The sequence below is a fragment of the Tachypleus tridentatus genome, chromosome 8 (genome assembly GCF_004210375.1).
Source record: "Tachypleus tridentatus isolate NWPU-2018 chromosome 8, ASM421037v1, whole genome shotgun sequence".
Lineage (NCBI taxonomy): Eukaryota > Metazoa > Arthropoda > Merostomata > Xiphosura > Limulidae > Tachypleus > Tachypleus tridentatus.
Window position 1 is genome coordinate 19,583,964 of NC_134832.1, and position 18,575 is coordinate 19,602,538.

The 18,575-nt window shown below is 33.4% G+C and overlaps 1 protein-coding gene across 2 annotated transcripts in view; it reads right to left on the minus strand.

Moving 5' to 3' along the window:
* LOC143258631 (popeye domain-containing protein 1-like) overlaps positions 1-18,575 on the minus strand; it is a 155,337-nt gene that overhangs the window by 10,121 nt on the left and 126,641 nt on the right. The window contains exon 4 of one of the 2 annotated variants that reach the window (XM_076517873.1): positions 8,403-8,730. In XM_076517873.1, coding sequence (XP_076373988.1) covers positions 8,403-8,730 — 328 coding nt within the window. Of the gene's footprint in view, positions 1-3,109; positions 8,731-18,575 lie in introns of those variants that run through there. The other variant, XM_076517872.1, reaches the window with a different exon arrangement.

Below are 18,575 nucleotides of genomic sequence, written 5' to 3' on the forward strand. Positions count from 1 at the left end.
CAGTATTCGCCATAATAGTATACTGTGATCTATATATAAATATTTCAGTAACAATACTGGTCAGAGATTCTATGTAATGTTTTCACACAAGGTTTTACGTTTTACAGTTTAACAGCCTTGAAAAATAAAGCGCAATCCATCTCTGAACACAAAAAAGAGTACCCAGGTGAGACAGCGGTAAGTTTACGGATTTATAACGCTGAAACCAAGAGTTCGATTTCCATTGGTGACACAGTAGACTTGCTATAAAAACCACACAGACACACACAATCAAGACCTGGATTTGTTGTTCTTCGCCCATTTCTAAAATCAAAAACGTACTGTGATGGTTACAACCATTTCTAGTTAGTCTATAAACTAAGTATTCTAAATATAAACAAACCAAAAAGAAAAGTATAAGTACGTATACATGAAAGTTGTTGACCTTTCCTTTGTAACCAACACAAACAAAGGAAAAGTTGTTTCCAAAATATAAATACTTGAGATATTCTAAAGCCAAATATATTTAATATTTGGGTTTAATTTATTGGAACTGAACATAAACGGGGATTCGTTCACCCGAAAAACAAAAAGAAATTTTATTTGGATTTATTTAAGTTATATACTTATTTTGGAATTTTCATGTACAGTAATCCTGTAACACCTACGCCTGTTGACCATTGGCCACTCTCATAAAGCTTCCCGTTAACTTCCTTTTACTCTACTTACCCTTTCAGAAACGGGAGCGTTATAATTTGATGATAAATACCATTATTCGTTGGTAAAGAGTAGCCAAAGAGTTGGCGGTGGATAATGTTGACTAGCTTTCTTTCCTCTAGTCAAACTGATTTAGAATATGCTCATTTTAGTTCAATTTTATTAAAGTTGTCAATTTCATATGTATTTGTATTCGTTTTTATTGTGAATTAAATTTTGTATGTTTCTAGTTTTTTTGTTTTTGCTTGAATCTTTTCTCTCGTTTTTTTATTCTACGAGCTTTAGAGCAGTAATATAGTTATGTTTTAAACTACACCTCAAATTTAGGTAAATAATAGTTATATTTTAAGTTTCATTTTGATTAAAAAAGTTAAAAGTAAGGTCATTACATTATATTACAAAGTATATTTGTAGTGAAACTTGATTTTATAAAAATATTAGTCATACTTGCAACTATTCTTATCTCTTGTTGAAAGGGATATTTGGGAGAACATAACATTTGTTTACTAAATAAACGAATAAAAAAACCTTCTAATAGGAAAAAAAATTGCAAAATAAATTATGGGCAAAATATTTCTATCAATAATAGGAATAAGAAAAATGCAGGATATAAAAACGAAACATAAATACGTAACTTCCGAAAAAAAGCTTTTCTTTCAGATTAAATGAGTTTCCGATGGCTGAGCAGTAAACTGGAAAGCTTAAATGCTAAAATTCGTGGTTCGATTTTCGCAATGAAATCAGTGCAGACACTTGATCATGAATTATTGCGCTAAAACAAACACAAGTACTGAAGCATAATGAATGAAAAAAGAAAGAAAAAACAAAAATAATAACATAAAGACAAACTTGTTCTGAAATTACAAAAGAAACGAAAAAAACGCCAGAATGAAAAAGCAATTGAAATGAAACTGAAATTTGAAATTAAATCAAAAAATACTTGAAATTTAAGTGACGTTTGGTTTGTTTTGAATTTCACGCAAAACTCACGAGGGCTATCTGCGCTAGTCGTCCGTAATTTTGCAGTGTAAGACTAGAGGGAAGGCAGCTAGTCTTCACCACCCACCGCCAACTCTTGGGCTACTCTTTTATCAACAATTAGTGGGATTGACCGTAACATTATAACGTCCTCACGGCTGAAAGAACGACCATGTTTGGTGGAACGGGGAATCCAACCGGCAATCCTTAGATTACGAGCCGAGTGACTTAACCACCTGGTCATGCCGGGCCACGTCATCAGGTCTAAAACTATAGGAAAACAGCTAATTAGTTTCACGTGCTCGTCCTTCGTAACACATCATGGCGTTGGAAGATACAATAGAAGAATACTCTTAGTCATAAGAACATTAGAATGTGAACGTAAGTTTATATCATCATTTTTATTAAAATAGACAGATAAAAAGTTTCAGACTTTTCTCCACTCACTAATGTGTTCAGAGATGAAAAACACTTATTTGCGTGTATTCTTCTTGTACAAACGCAATATTGCGCATCGAAAGCTACAATACCATTTTCATTGCTTGTTTTTTTTTTTTTTATTTCGCAGAAAGCTACTCGAGGGCTATCTGTGCTAGCCGTCCATAATTTAGCAGTGTAAGACTAGAGGGAAGGCAGCTAGTCATCACCACCCACCGCCAACTCTTGGGATACTCTTTTACCAACGAATAGTGGGATTGACTGTGCATTATAATGACCCCACGGCTGAAAGGTCGGACATGTTTGGTGCGACGGAGATTCGAACCCGCGATCCTCAGATTACGAGTCGAACGCCTTAACCCACCTGGCCATGCCGGGCCTCATTTTCATTGAAATATATTTGGTTTTCAGAAGTCAGCGATGTGTTTAAACACAATTCTCGTCAACACATTGTTGAACCTGGAGAAAAAAAGCAACCCACATTTGTCGTAATTGATTATATACGAGAAAATCGATATTGTCACCTTTGATTATGACACTGAAATGAACAAAGCTCAAAACAAACACTGCACTAAATCAGAACTATACATTATTTAGTGCTCTAGAAGGTAATGAAAAAGACGTGTAACTGGTCAGGCTTCTTTTCATCTACACAACATTCTAAGAAGATAAGAAATAGGCCTAATAACAATCGTTTTGAAAATCTCTCAATCTTAAAGAAATTTCACAGCAGAATTATTCAAAAACAAGAAATATGATAGGAAATGTAAGGCTGAAAGTCATATTTCAGATTAATTCTTAGAATAGAGCTTTTTCTTAATTAATTTTTCCGAATATATTTTTAAATTATAACAATAAAAAAATGAGAATTGAACCGTTTGTAATAATACTATTTCAATAAATTCACTATTAATAAACAATTTTGAGAAAATTTTGTCAAATTTTGTTAACTTAAAATTATCAACTTCATTTCTATGATATTTGAATTTTACCCTGTTTTACAATAAAAACACTAAATATCAAAAGACAGAGTTGCAGATAAGAATATCGCTCTATAAATTTAGATTTACGTTTAACAACGACAAACAGGTGGTGCTAAAAGATTCGAGAACTCATACATCAAGTTAGGAATTAAAATACTTCAATAGAATTTGTAGGAGAAAATTCTCCTTCCGAATACCCACGATATAAATATCATGCAATTAGATCGATAAAATTACATTGCAATGAAAAGCTTTATAATGCTGTAAGTAATGTATAGCGTAAGAACTTACTATAAATAATTCAGGAAGCTTATTTTTTTATTTACTACACAGCTAAGTTAACAACGTACGTCCGTTGGCGATCACTAATTTTCTAAAACGCATTAGGTTCTTTCTTTGTTTGTAATTAAGAGCAAAGCTACACGATGGGCTATCTCTGCTCTGCCAACCACAGGTATCGAAGCCCAGTTTCTAGCGTTGTAAGTCCGCAGACATACCGCTCTACCACTAGAGAGAAACAAGCACTACTAAACGTACCTTCAAACAAGCAAGAAATAGATAATACAATTGTTCTGTTTAAATCTGATTCATAACAAAACAATAATGTTAAGATTCTGTGGTCCCCACTGGGATAGCAGTAAGTCTACGGAGTTACAACGTTAAAATCGAGGGCGCGATTCCCCTCGGTGGACACAGCAGATAGCCCGAACAGAAACCAAGATTCAGTGTTTGGTATTTATAATTAAGTTTAATTTGTTTCTATATAAATTTTTAATGTGAAGCTAACACTTTATAAATTGTCACAAATCATATTTTTAGCTAAAACTCTCAATTTTTGTTGAACACAATACTGCAACATAACTCCCCTATCAACCCACCCAGATACTACAGCCTTGAGGAAATGAAACTGATGTTACTGGGTGTGTTTTGTTATTAAATAAATAACAAAATTCATGTGTGTAAATTATGATATTATTATTTTTATCTTTTAGCACTTCTTATAGGCTGAATGTTTTAGGAGCTTTCAAAAATTCAGAAAAATTATAACATAATTTTATCGTTTAGTACTTCTTTTAGGCTGAATGTTTAGTAGCTTTCAAAGATTCAGCAAAATTATAAATTTACAACGTACTCCAAAAACAGTCGCTAAGAATGTCTGACAAGAAGAAAAACGAAGATACGAAATCAGAAATAGTTTTCCTTAAAGATATGACGTCATCCACATAAGGATCTGAAACTGAGGACAAGATAATCCTATGTTTTCTTTTACAACGAACATGAACAAAACTTTCAATATGTACAAGTTGGAAGTTAAAAGTCTTAACACTAACTATTAGCTGAATAAAACAGAGATTGATATAAAATATTTATCACTGTGTGATATGGAATCCTTGATTGAAATTAGAAGTTACTCAGAACTGGACAAAATGTTTAATACAGATGGACGTCATACATAAAGGTTGATAAAAAAATTTCCAGAGTAAGAATCGTATTTTCTATTAATCATTTAAAATGATATGACACTGAGAGGGGAAAAAACTGATTTTAAGATTGGTTATGACGCTTTTTATGGTTAACAACGTCAAAACTATATAGATAGGTTTTAATTATACAATATATTAAAGTATATTAAAGGGCAAAATTCCACTTCGATCTACACATTGTAACAATTTTGAATTATCTCACCATATATTTGTTGATCCAAGCGGGAAATAATAGAAAAATATGTATTGTAAATTCCCAGTTGCGTAAGTACTAAAGATCAAATAATATGCTCTAAATTTTATGTCATTACAAACATTTCGCAAAATTAGTTACAAATTAAATGAATACATATTTTATTTAAAGCCTGATACGTAAAGCAACTTGATTTTGTAACATAACATTGATTTCTAAAATCCCCATTTGCAAAAACTCTTGATGCTCATGTACCTTGAAAGCTTCTAAAAACTAGTCTAAATGTTTCGCAAGTTATACAAGCTACACATTTAATACAATTTTACAAGTGTCGTATTAATTATAACAGATAAACTTGAAGCGAGGCTGTTATAATCTTTCACTAGAGTACAAATAGGTTTGGCTTTCATCTGATAAACGTATTTATATCTAGAAAAAAAAGTACAGTAATGTAATCCTTTCATACGGATTCCTTCCTATAGCTACCTCCAGTCAATAGTACTCGTTAACATTAATATTTTTCCACATGAGTGAGCTACTGAACTCCTGCTTAATTATTTACTAAAATTTCCATTGCACTATTGTAATCTCATTTCACTGCTTGCCAAAACTGCTTTCGCTCGTACTTTTGTAATCTTAAAATAAGTTGAAGTCGTTATCGCGATATTAAGTTTTGAAGTGTTCACTTAGGTTGAACGTGAAGCACTTTAGAGTTTCACTCACAAGAGGAGCGAACGTTGTGGCAGATTGATTAACGTTACAAATAAGCTGTAATAGAAAATGTTATGAAAATCTTTCTACAATTATCAATTATTTTTAATATGTACTTTGCAATGCACTTCAGTCACATCAGCAGGGATCCAAATAAAAGACCAATTAGCGTCAAGGAAACCCTTTGTATTCATTAATTAGAGCCCATTCTTTGCACTAACTAATCAACTTTACCACTTGTTGTTTTTTTTTAATATAAAAATGTGCAATTGTAATTTAATGTAAACTATATTGCAAACAAATATTGGAATATCACTCTTTGGGGAAATGTTGTGAACTGTTTAAGATCCCTGATGCTAACATATGCCACCAATCTTTGTTTCGCAGTTGGGGAAATAGAGCGAACATTTCTTTAAAAACAGTTTCAAATGTTGAAATACGTCGCTTTCTATTCTTTTTATCGACAGGTGAAGTCACAAAACATGTCATGGTATTTCATTTCGTTTTAAGTCGAATATCTGGGATGATTAAATCGGATTTTGGATGTTATGTGTCTCAAACCACTACCGGATACAACATACCACATGGTGTCGTACCTTATCATGATGAAAGAGGCACAGTAGTCCTTCAGTAGAATGCGTTCAAAACAAGCAGTTCTCCATTTTACACAATTGGCTAATAAGATAAAACATTATAATTCACCTTACTGCGTATAGGACAAAAATGAATGAGATAAAATAGGCCCACACCATGACAATACAGTACAACCCTTCACTGTTGTGATGGCACAGCCGAATCCAGTACACTTTACAGGTTGCCATCGTATTCAGACCTAAAAAGGTCAGGATGGCCGAGCGGTCTAACAGTAAGAAAAATTCAAACTATGGTTTTAATTTGAAGTTGTCTCTTGAAGTTACTGGTGTATGTTTGTATTTTATACATTTTATCATTAGAAAACAGAAGTGAGCATTTATAAGATTAAAGAAACAACTGCAGAATTAAATTTTATGAGCTGTGCATTATACTGATTAAATTACGAAACTAATAACTGATCCAACAATCTTAAACATTTGTCTATAAAACTCATAATGTAGGTGAATTAAAATTAAGAGGGCATTCCCCTGTCTTAAATTTTTTCAATAATATTTGATTTAAAGCAAAACATAATAACTGGATCTGTGTTTCAAACCGTTTTAATTTTGTCTATTCTATCTGTTGTAACATAAAGTGAAATGAATAAAGGGTAATAAGAAACATTCACACCAGTGACAAACAGTTTAGAGCTAAACGCTCGTCCTGAAAATCCAACAACATGGGGCCATTTACTCAAATTGTACGTACTGGCTTACAGTGCTGAATTAGATCGAGGTGCCAGATATGTGATTTCATTTTATCATACATTTCAAGCTTCGTATCGCTAGAAGTGAGTAATTAATGCTGGGCAGCCGAGCCGATATCTTACATTAAAATATTATTGAAAGTTTCATTTCTTTACCACTTTACTTCCAGTGGATTGCAACATGAGAAGAAAGCTGACTTGCCTCAGAAACTCATACTAATAAACCCTATCCAGTTCTACGTGATATTTGAAGGACTTTTGGTAATATCTTGTGTATTAACTACACTGACAAAGAGCCTTGTCTAGTTCTCTGAAATGTTTTATCAGTTTTAGGTAAATATGTAAGACTTAAATATTCCTACTAGTATATAATTTCTTAACGTTTATGTAATATAAACAACAGAAAACAACATTTAAAGTTAGGCCTGAGATGCATGAATGCATTATCACGAACACCACGTAGTATATATATATATATATATATACAGTGGCTTATAGAGGGATACATTCATCAACAAGAGATTATTGGTTCCACATTCGGCATTACTTATAATTCAACTAAAAATGTCAACAATCAGTTAACAAGGTAATTATGGATCAACTTTTTGTTTTGTACCAATAAAGCCAAGAAACACATATTACAGGAAAAACTCATAATAATAACATTGTAACAGAAGTAACTGCTTACATTAGCTTTATCCAGTATCAACTCCTGATACATATATATGTGTGTGTGTATACAACTATTATTCATTCCAGGAGTGGAACAATATTTTGGTTAAATACTGTTTCAAGAAGGAAAAAGCTACGTACATATGGTTACAGATGCTGATAATTAGACAAAGAATCACCTTTCAGATGCTCTTATTAAATAAACGTATAACGTTAGCAGTAACATGATGATACATGAAATGTATTACATGTTTTAAATTACTTTGGACTTTTACTAGACTACTGTCTTTGTTTGTCATTTATTACAGGGTATAAGATGTCCTTTGTATTATTTAAAATAAACGTCATCAACAACTTTACGTTAAAAGTCGGGTAAAAATGATAATTACGAAATTATACAAATCGGTGGGTTTTGAACTGGAAATTCTGATATGGACGAGATTTATGTAAAAACATGAAAACCGTCGCTAAAGTTAACCAATGAATAAATTAATGCTTTAAGTCTACAATCAGGTTTTACATCAGACATTATCATTAGAGTAATTTGAAGCAAGGGTGATGAGAGGAAAATAAAAGGTTTAATGTCAGTTGGTCTCCTCTGAGAATTATATTTATGTAAAGACAAAAAGCTCAGTAAGATAGCATTATCCTCCATTATACTAACTGATCTGTTTTCAGTTGGTTTTGGCATGGGATTTGCTATAAATTGTCAGTAAATATATCTTATATTATAACTGTATGTTTAATTTCTTTATCTCGTCTAGTTTTCTACAGTGATGACTTAAGCCGTGGGAAAATATCACTGATATTAATTCATCTGTAAGTGACTTATGATTATTAAGCCACACTAGTCTTATGCATAGGCGTGCAGAGGGGAAGAACTATGGTGACGTTGGAAGAAGTACTACCTATGCTATCAGAAGGGGCGGTGCTCGTCCGGCGGTCACGTGATGCCCATAACAGTGATCTCATATGCCCTTTAGTCCCAGTGTGAACTGCGTCCACGCTAAAACTTCTTGGAATCTGGTGCCGCCACCAGTCGGATGCTGAAGGACTCCTCACTCGCTTTCCTTGTGGTCGGTGATACTCGTTGAGAGAATAGAGTTTGTGAGTGATATCTTTTCCAATAAGATTGTGAAGAATAACTCTCATGAAAGGGTTGTTATTTAAAAAAAGCTCAAGTTCTCTCCTGGGCCAACGGATGTAACGGCAAGGTTCTATTGCTGAGAGAGTAACCTGTTAAGAGAATAATAGCTTTTGAAAAGTAATAGCACACAAACATTTTCGCAAAACGTTGTGTATAATAATGATGTACAGTTTAGTTATGAAGGTAAAATATACATAACAACTCATACAAACAACGACGGCTAGATGGTTATGGTACTCGATTCGTGATCTGGGGGGTCACGGGTTCGAATCCCCGTTACACCAAACATGCTTACCCCTTTCAAGAATGGGGCACTATTATTTGACGGTAAATCGTACTATCTGTTGGTAAAATAGTAGCCGAATAGTTAGTAGTGGGTGGTAATAACTAGCTAGGCTAGATGTCCTCCCTCTAGTATTATACTGTTAAATTAGGTACGACTAACGCACATTGACCGCGTGTAGTTTTGCGCGAAATTCAAACAAAAGCAAGCCACCAACGTTAAAGATATTAACACAACCAAAAAAAATCTACAGCGATATTTAATAAAGAAGTTATTATTCATGGAGAAGAAGAATTTAGAAAAGTAAGTCAACTAACTGAAAGTGTTCTAAATTTGTGTCTTTATTTAATTCATTGTATGTTTTGTGCTAACACTTTTACGAAAATTATAAAATATTATTTACGTTCGAAACTTATTCAACTCTTGTTCAGATATTGATTTTGCTCTCAGTTTAAATGCGAACTCTATAAAACATATCAGTACCTCAGAGACCGGTAATATCGATACTTCGAAGATTTTGTTAAATATCACATTAATTGGAATTCCGCAAGCAAATATAAACAGCTTGCTGATAAACCATAATCCAAAGAAAACTATGGGATACTGCGTGCTTATTACAGATACACTATTAAAACGAGTTTATAGACTTCCAAAAGAGTTTCTTTAAACGTGGAACTGTTGAGAAAACAAGAGCTCTGAACTCAACAAACACTGTGAAATAATATCGAAAGCTGCAGACTTGTAAGATATATGAATTTTTATGACATGTTTTAAGGTGTAATTAAAAACAATAGTTGTGGAAAGTTTCAAAAATGTTAAAAGTTTCGGTAATAAATTTAATGTTTTTACAACTGACCTTAAACCAATAAATATATAAAACAAATTAACACGTCGGATTTTGAAAATTACAAATTATTGTCTTCTTCTGATACAACCCTGTGAGTGTACACACATTTTTATGTTTTATAAGGTGATATTTGTCTAATTCAATGTATATACAAGTCTTAACAAGTTATTAGTTTTTGTGATAACTACAAGTTTTCAATGACTATTTTAATTCAAATATACGAAAGACATTATTAATGTTAAACTACTGGTAACCCAGAATATTTCATACTGCAAGTACAGTATGTTTTCAGCAATTTGGACCAAGGGATCACTTTGCATTAACAAAACAAGTCAAATGAGTATATCTTTTTGGCAAAAAATCTTATACGTCATAAGAGATGCTTAAGAGTTCTGTGTAAGGCAAATGAGGAGATATGTTAAGCACATATTTTGGCAAGAAGACTATTCATCAGTAGTGATGAATATGGGGGACCCAGTTCCACTGAAGGCAAAAAACTTAGTTGAGGGAAAGTTGAGATACGTTAAGCATACCTTACGGCATTACGGCAACTCGCAGAATAGCGCTGTGGGCTACGTAGTTTCATGAAAAGCAAAAATGATATATTTTAAGCATAGTTTATAGGAAGAATACAAAACATTAAAAAGAGATTTTTTTGTGGTGAATGCGGTTCCCTGGAAGGAACAAGAAACTTGGAGAGGCACCTTGAAGTACAACTGTAGCAAAAAGTAAGAGGGTACAGATGTGTGACATGGCTTTGTTTATGTCGACTATTTGCAATCAGATATGATTATAGCACTCGTCAGATCGAATCAGAATTTACTGGTTTTACTGACTATTGCAGAAAATAATGTTAAAGACTAGAACAGAATATTTTTTTTACTGTTTGTTACTTTTCTAGAAATAAAAAATTTGGACTAATGTTGTTGATTAAAGTTATATCCTTGATAAGACACATTAATTGATCTAAGGAGAATTTACGTTATTCTGATAAATGGAAAAGCAATATTAAATAAAATTAACACCTGCCCTGTTTATTTAAGAAACTGAACAGTACTGTGCAAAAGTGTTAGGACAAGATAATATATTGCCATTCTTTCCATTTTATGGAACTAATTATTCCATAACATTATAGAGTGTAAATATCAACATTAAGGTAATGCTTCACTGATCCTTGTTGACAACTGAATGAGCCAGGGTGAGAATACTTATCATTCTTTAGAATTTTCATATACTTGTAGCAAAGGTGTGTCAAAAGGGTTCTTCTTAAAATTAACATACTTATCAAATTTAGAGTTTGAAAAACTGTCATGGCACTCCATGCAATGTCTTAATTACGTAGAAAAAAGCTAGCTGGTATATGCTAGAAGAAATCAATTCAATAGTACTCTACAAATAAACCTTGATAAAACAGTGTTTAACATTGTCAGTAGAGCAGAGAGTTCACATGCTGGTTGGACTCTCCGAAAAAATTGCTTCAGAATTGAAATGCTTCTCAAACATTACCAAGTACACCTGAGACCGTGAAGCTGAGACAGGTAAATTTTAAAATAGGAAAGGAAGTGGTAGAACACCTAAATTCAATGATACTGATGTCAAGAAAATTTGTGTTTGTAGCCTTCGGGATAGTAGGAAGACTGCCACAGAGCTCAAGCGTGAGATAAACAACCATGCAACAAATGACAGAAAAGTATCCAAGTATCCAGTTGGAAATGTGTGTGTCCGTTTTTTCTTATAGCAAAGCCACATTGGGCTATCTGCTGAGTCCACCGAGGGGAATCGAACCCCTGATTTTAGCGTTGTAAATCCGTAGACTTACCGCTGTACTAGCGGGGGACCAGTTGAAAATACCCTGAAGTAAGGATTGGTGTGCTTTTCACATCACAGTCTTACAACAGAGCCTTTTTGTAATCAAAATTACTTTGTATGGTTATTTTCTAATGGACTATAGCGACTAGCGACATGAGGAGGCTTCAGTGTCTTTTAACAGAACATATTAAACCTAATATTCATGAAGGAACACTCTGTACTCATACTGCAGAGTGTTCCTTCATCATCCGTATTTAATATGTATTAAATAATGAAGGAACATTTTTATTTGTTGCTTAGCTATCCTATGACACTGTATAAGTTTCCATAAAGTAAAAGTATTAAGACAGACACAGTGTCTACAAGGTATGTGGAATTTCTAGATAGAACCAAATGGTTCCCACAAAGTAGTATTCAGCAGAAAGTGCACATATAAAAGATATAAACAACCATGTACCAAATGACAGAAGAGTGTCCAGATCCAACGAGAATGCAATATTTAGTCATGTTGCAGTTAAAAAAAAAACTTTACTTCGATCTCCAAATATTATCAACAGACTGAAAGTTGCTTGCTAAAAACTACAAAACTGAAATGTTGATGATTGGAAAAAAAAGTGTTATGGACGGATGAGTTCATGTTTGAAATATTTGGTTCAAAGCGAAGTTTGTATGTCATGCAGAAGAAAGGTGAAAAATATCTCAATGCCTAACATTTATTATGAAGCATGGTGGAGGGGGGGCAGTGGGATTGTTTGGAGGTGTTTTTCTGCTGAGGTGACATGAGATATTTGCAAAATAGATGAAATAATGGACCAGTGCAAGTACCATCAGATACTGATCCGTCATGGTGTACCCAGTATTGGTAAAGGATTCTAATACCAAAAGGACAACGACCCCAAACATTCATCCAACTTATATCGAAATTACTTAGCTAAGAAAGAAGCTACTGGAGTCATTCAAATGATGCAATGGCTCTCACATAATCCATACCTCAATCCAACTGAGCATATCTGGAATTTGATAAATCAAAAAACTTGACAAATCAAAAGTTTCTTCCAAAGAAACTTTATGGGAGTGTATTAGAGACATCTGTATTAAAATCCCAAATGACGCTATGATTAAATGTATTATGACAATGTCTGAAAGACTGTCTACAGTTATTAACGCATAATGGGACACACAAAACATTAACTGTTTGCGGAACTCAATCACTTCCACTGAGTTTCTGTTGTACTAAATATGAAGATTAATAACATTTTGATGTTTCATCTGTGTTTCAGTTTTCATTGCTCTTTGCCTAATGCTCTTGCACAGTACTGTATATCATTAGTTGATTTTTTTTATTAATTTCTCTGAAAGGATGCCAAAGGCTGCCTGGATGGGTCATCTTCTTTAACCACTCGCACCAGTAGTGTGTTGTATGTAAGTCAATCAGTAGACACTTAAAATAACGTTATATAAGAGACTCTTAATGTTACAATATGTACTCTCGTGATGTCAGTAAAACGTGCGCATGCTATGAATCACAAGAGCAGTTATGCACTCTACACGCTAAAACATAGTATGGCATGAATTTTAAAAGCTAGACGTAAACATATTTGTCACTCTTAATTAAAGTTTTATTTAATCTTTAAACATAACACTTTCGGGAACCCTACGAAAGGACATCTATTCTCAAAATACCTTTTGGTCAAGCATTTCTTAATGTCTAAATGGCAGAAAATATAGTACAAGCTTCGATAGCTGAACAACATTCGATGTTACGTTCGAAAGAGAGTTACTCCAGAATGAACTGAAAGAATGATTAGACGCCTGTAAGAATATGACCTATCATAAGAAGCAACAGAATAAAATAAAGCTGAATACAATATCACAAAATTATAAATTTTAGTATTCTCTGATTAATAACTCGTAACCTGACAAACTCTATAAAAAAAACGCGGCCATTATGAGTAATGACTGCCAGCGAAAATAAATTTGAAAATTTTCGACGTTTCATTATTAAATCTCTCTCTATTTGTAGATCAGTAAGGCTCAAGGCCATTACTATTTCGTCTTCCATCTTTGAGCAGTAATATAAAACACATTTCATGACAAACTCTGCTAAGATAAATTAGATTTACTGACTGAAGAAACTAAAAAAACAACTATGTTGCAAATACCATATTATAAGACCAGCAGAAAGTATAAAAACACGTACAAATTAACTATTCTTTTATCGTTGTTTCGAATCTAGAACCGTTAGAACTTGCTTAATTTTAAAATTGGTACATTCATCAATGTTTAAGTTAGGTGTTAGAGTGTTAACACTAGAGTGTTATATTTTATCTCAATGGCCTGTCTTTAAAAGCCAAAATATCTACAGTGAAAATAGTTGCTGCAAAAACAACAACATTTTTCTACTAAAGTCTAATATGGTTAAGTGGCTAATATGTTTTGCTTGTAAATCTAGGGATACATGATTCGTGACACGCTGTCATAAAAGCATGCTCCGCACTTTGAGGCCGTGGGTGCTCTATCAGATTAACGATCAAATTCCATTATTTGATCAGACATGAAGTAACAGTAGGTGCTATTAGCTAGCTGACTTCCCTCTGGTATATTAATTCAAAATTAGGAGCGGCTATGCACATGTAAACCCTGTGTCGCTTTGCAGTTAAATGTTGTTTTTAAATTTTCTAAACTATTTGTCAAGGTTTTACGAAATATTAACGTTTAAAGCAAATATAAGTTGCAACTCACCCAATACTAAATTTAACATGTCTCGTTGTTCAGTATAGTGTCTTTTACCTACTGATAAGGAAAGCACCACCAAACAAAACAAAAACTTTAGCACGATGATGTGTTTTTTTTTTCAAAAGCTTCTCTACAATTCCAAACACTACTGGTCGTTCTAAGGATCACTGGTCCTAATTAGGCTTCATCATATTACCATATCGTGGAGTTTTCTGACTTTGTAAATAAAAGTGGATCTTTGATCGTGAAAACACAGGGACTAAATAGAAAGTAACATAAAAGGAAGTAAGTGTAATATAGGAACACATTTATTATTTGCAGTGTATCAAGTGATCACATGATTTATCCAGGAATTCTAGTGCAGCCACTGACTAGATATAGTTCCTGTCTTTACTGGAATGAAGACCCGAATATTGACTTTGCTTAGTGGAAAGAGAGGTAGCTTTAAAACAATATCAATTCAGAAATAACACACAATATATGCGTTGAAAAAAATTATTATTATAGAATACTGAATGGGCTTCTATAGGCATGAAACCGACCTTTTCACTGTATTAATAAGTCGCTAGTTCTTATTTGTACAGTGGTCTACTGAGAGGAGTTCATAGCTTGCATAATTCATTGTGATACACTAAGGTATTGAACAGATTACTAGAAACTGGGACTGACGCCCTAACCATTAACCATGAAATTGAGATTGGAACGAAACAATACTCTTGCATTAAAGCCTCGCCATTTTAAACTTGATGAATGCATATGGCGGAATGACAGCACAAGATATCGTTGGAGAAGTAAATAAAACCTAAAATATGTCCCCTTCGTAAAATATATATATTACAAACACTTCTAAGTTTTAGTTTCTTTCAATCGCAAATGTAACTGATTATAAAATATATCAACTGGCTTAAACGTTTATTTTTAAATGTAAAAATCACCTAGTACTAGTACTTAAGTGTATTTCTAAGTGGCCAAATAAATACGAAAGCAGCTACTGAACTTCGACAAACCTTTAACCTAAACGAATTAAAAATCTAGCTGATTATAATTTTACGAGATGGCGGGTATTCTGCACAAAACAACGTAACTCATGCTGATGTTGTGACATATACTTTCCCCCTCTAGTCCTGAAATGAGTATATAAACATGCAACTCTCGAATGTAACCCGTTAAAGCACTAACACTGCTCCTTCTATCAGACACACACTGTGATCTCGTTTTAACCTTAGGAAATAAGTATGCAATAAATTTATAATACAAAACATAATTACGGCGTATTAGTAAGCAAATCTTGGATGTAAATATATTTGTAATTATTTTACTTAATTTTCTTTTTAAATCTGACAATATAATCATCTATGAAATATTGCAGGAAATAAACATTTTCTTCGTTGATATGAAAAGTAAGGACAAAGAGAGGTGAAATTGTTCTTTTCTGTAAAACGGTTACCCCTGTATGACTTGTTACTTATACGTAACTGTTGTTCACATACCCCCGTGTGTATGAACATACAGGCGAACGGACATGAAGGTGAACGAAGTGCTTCTTCAGTTTTTTGTATTTAAGCAACTTTGATCCGAGATAAACAATTTTTTACAGCTACAAAGTAAATACTTAGATAACTTCACATTGTTTATTTCAAACATAAAGAATTATAAATAGATGAATATGCCCTACAAGACACACAGCTCAAGGTTATTTATTTTTTTAGCCACAGCACAGCTGTGCATAGAACAACTATGAGTTTTGTTTCTAAGTGCAAACTTTCAGCTTATCACTCGATCATTTTGATATATAATTACAGTTTTGTACTCAGGCAGGGTTAGAGTAAGTTCATCTCCAAGACCTTGAGCATGGTCAAACGCTTTCGATATTGATGCATTTGACCATGCCCAAGGTCTTGTAGGTGAACTTACTCTAACCCTGCCTGAAATAATTTTAATTTTGGGTAGGCTGGTAAAGCTCCTGATGGGAAATAAAACTGAATTTTATACAAGCGCGTCTCACGCTTGGTATTGCTAACACACAAAATATAGTTAATGAAAAATAAAAAAAAAGTCTCATAGATTAATTTACTCTAATCCTGCTTAAAAGAATTTTAGAATTTTAAGTGGTGCGGCTATTGGCGATTTCCTCTTATTTATAACGTGTGACTGCTTCATAATGAATAGCTCTGGGTAACATAGCCCTACACTAGAATCAGAATTATCTTATGCCATTGTTATGAATAATACGTAACTTGACCTATCCGATCCAAGCTGGAAATATTTAAATGATTATTTAATGGATTAAATTGAGTTGCAAAAAAATATTTATTATAAATAGCAGTTGTTATGAGTTATATGCTGGCCATTTTAACCCCACTTTGTGGGGCTGTTTTATTGAGGCCTGTATAGCCTGGTGATCGATTCGCAATCCTCAAGTAGCGAGTTCGAATCTCGTCATCGAACGTTCCCGTGAAAATGTTATAATGTGAGCCTAATGCAACTTAATGGATGCTTATACCCGTTCAAATGTGATAAGGTTAATATGGAACTGATTGATTGTTTGTTTAATTCCACATAACGGTTATCCAGAGCTGTCTGTGCTAGCCTTCTCTTATTCTGAAGTGATAGACAAAAGAAAAGGTAGTTAGCCGAAACAATCTACGCTTTACTAATCAATAGTGGAATTGTAAATCCTATTATGACGACTCCGTGCTAACTGTTAAGATATTCATCAAATGGATTTTGATCTCGCTACTAACAGGTTGTGATTCGGGCACCGTAACAATCAGGCTATGCTATCCCAGAATTGATCAAATGGAATTGCCTATATCCTAACCGGATTTTAATCCAATTAAACATACGTAAGATCCTCTTGAGAGAAATGCTAAATTTTGTCAATTGAGTCTAGACACCAAAGATTTCTCAGAAATAATTTTTTTTTTCAGAAAAATGGTCGACCATAACAACATTTACCATAGAAATGCAACTTAGAAATAATAAACTGTTTTTGCAGCTCTGAGGGGAGGGGTAAATAATTTTTTGTCATGAACTACAGGGTGTTCGGAAAGTCACTGTGCAGTTTATAATCATATTTTATTCAGTCTATTTCAAATCAGCAACTGATAGCGGTGTTTAGAAACAAAATTAGAAGGATCCAGGCCTGTATTGATGCCAACGGGGGTCACTTTCAACGTTGTTTATAATTGTCATTCATATTTACCTCCCGTATTCTATATTGAAACATGTTTGTTAATAAATATATAAGTGCACAGTGACTTTCCGAACACCCTTTATAAAGACGTATTATTACTTCTACTAAATATTCGCCCGGCATGGCTTGGTGGGTTAAGAAGTTCAACTCGTAATCTGAGGGTAGTGGGTTCGAATCCCGGTCTTACCAACCATGCTCGTCCTTTCAGTCGTGGGGGCATTACAAAGTGACGGTCAATCTCACTATTCGTTGGTAAAAGAGTAGCCCAAGAGTTGGCGGTAGGTGGTAATGACTAGCTGCCTTCCCTCTAGTCTAAACTAGTAAATTAGTGACGGATGGCACAGATAGCATTTGAGTAGCTTTGCGCGAAGTTCAAAGAAACTAAATATTCACATACGAACATATCGAGCAATAATTTGTAGTTCAGGTCACATGACAGATAATAATATGATTAATTTACATAAAAATGAAGTAGAGTATGACTTACAGTTATTTGTAAGAATAATTTGCCTTGGAATTGCTAATATTTACATTACATAATTAACAATTATTCTCTAATGACTTTGTGCAATGTGTAACTGTTTCTATACTTACAAATCTAAAGTCATTGTTCTCTGATTTAATAATATCTTTGAGAGTCAATCAAAAAATCTGGTGAAAACTAAAAACGGATTTTAAAAATATACTGTTGGTTGTAACATATAGACACGCTGCATGCTTTAATTTAATGCACAAATTATTTCAACATTTTCTGACATACATGCACATAGGTTTAACAAAAATGTAGTTAAATTTATTTTGCCCTAGTTACCTATTATTCTGGTTCATTCTCCTATGTTATCACGTGTTCTTTACCCTAGGAAAGAGTTCTGTAAAATAAACATACGATATGAAAGTAGATAGTAATTCTTTTCCATTGGCGAATCATGTGATACCTTCTATGTATTTTGACAAGAGTGACCAGCAGATAAATGGATAGCACATACATACCTCGGAAAAGAACAACATTATTGTTGTGTGTATATAAAATATGTTTTCTCAATCTGGAGCAGTTTAACAGATT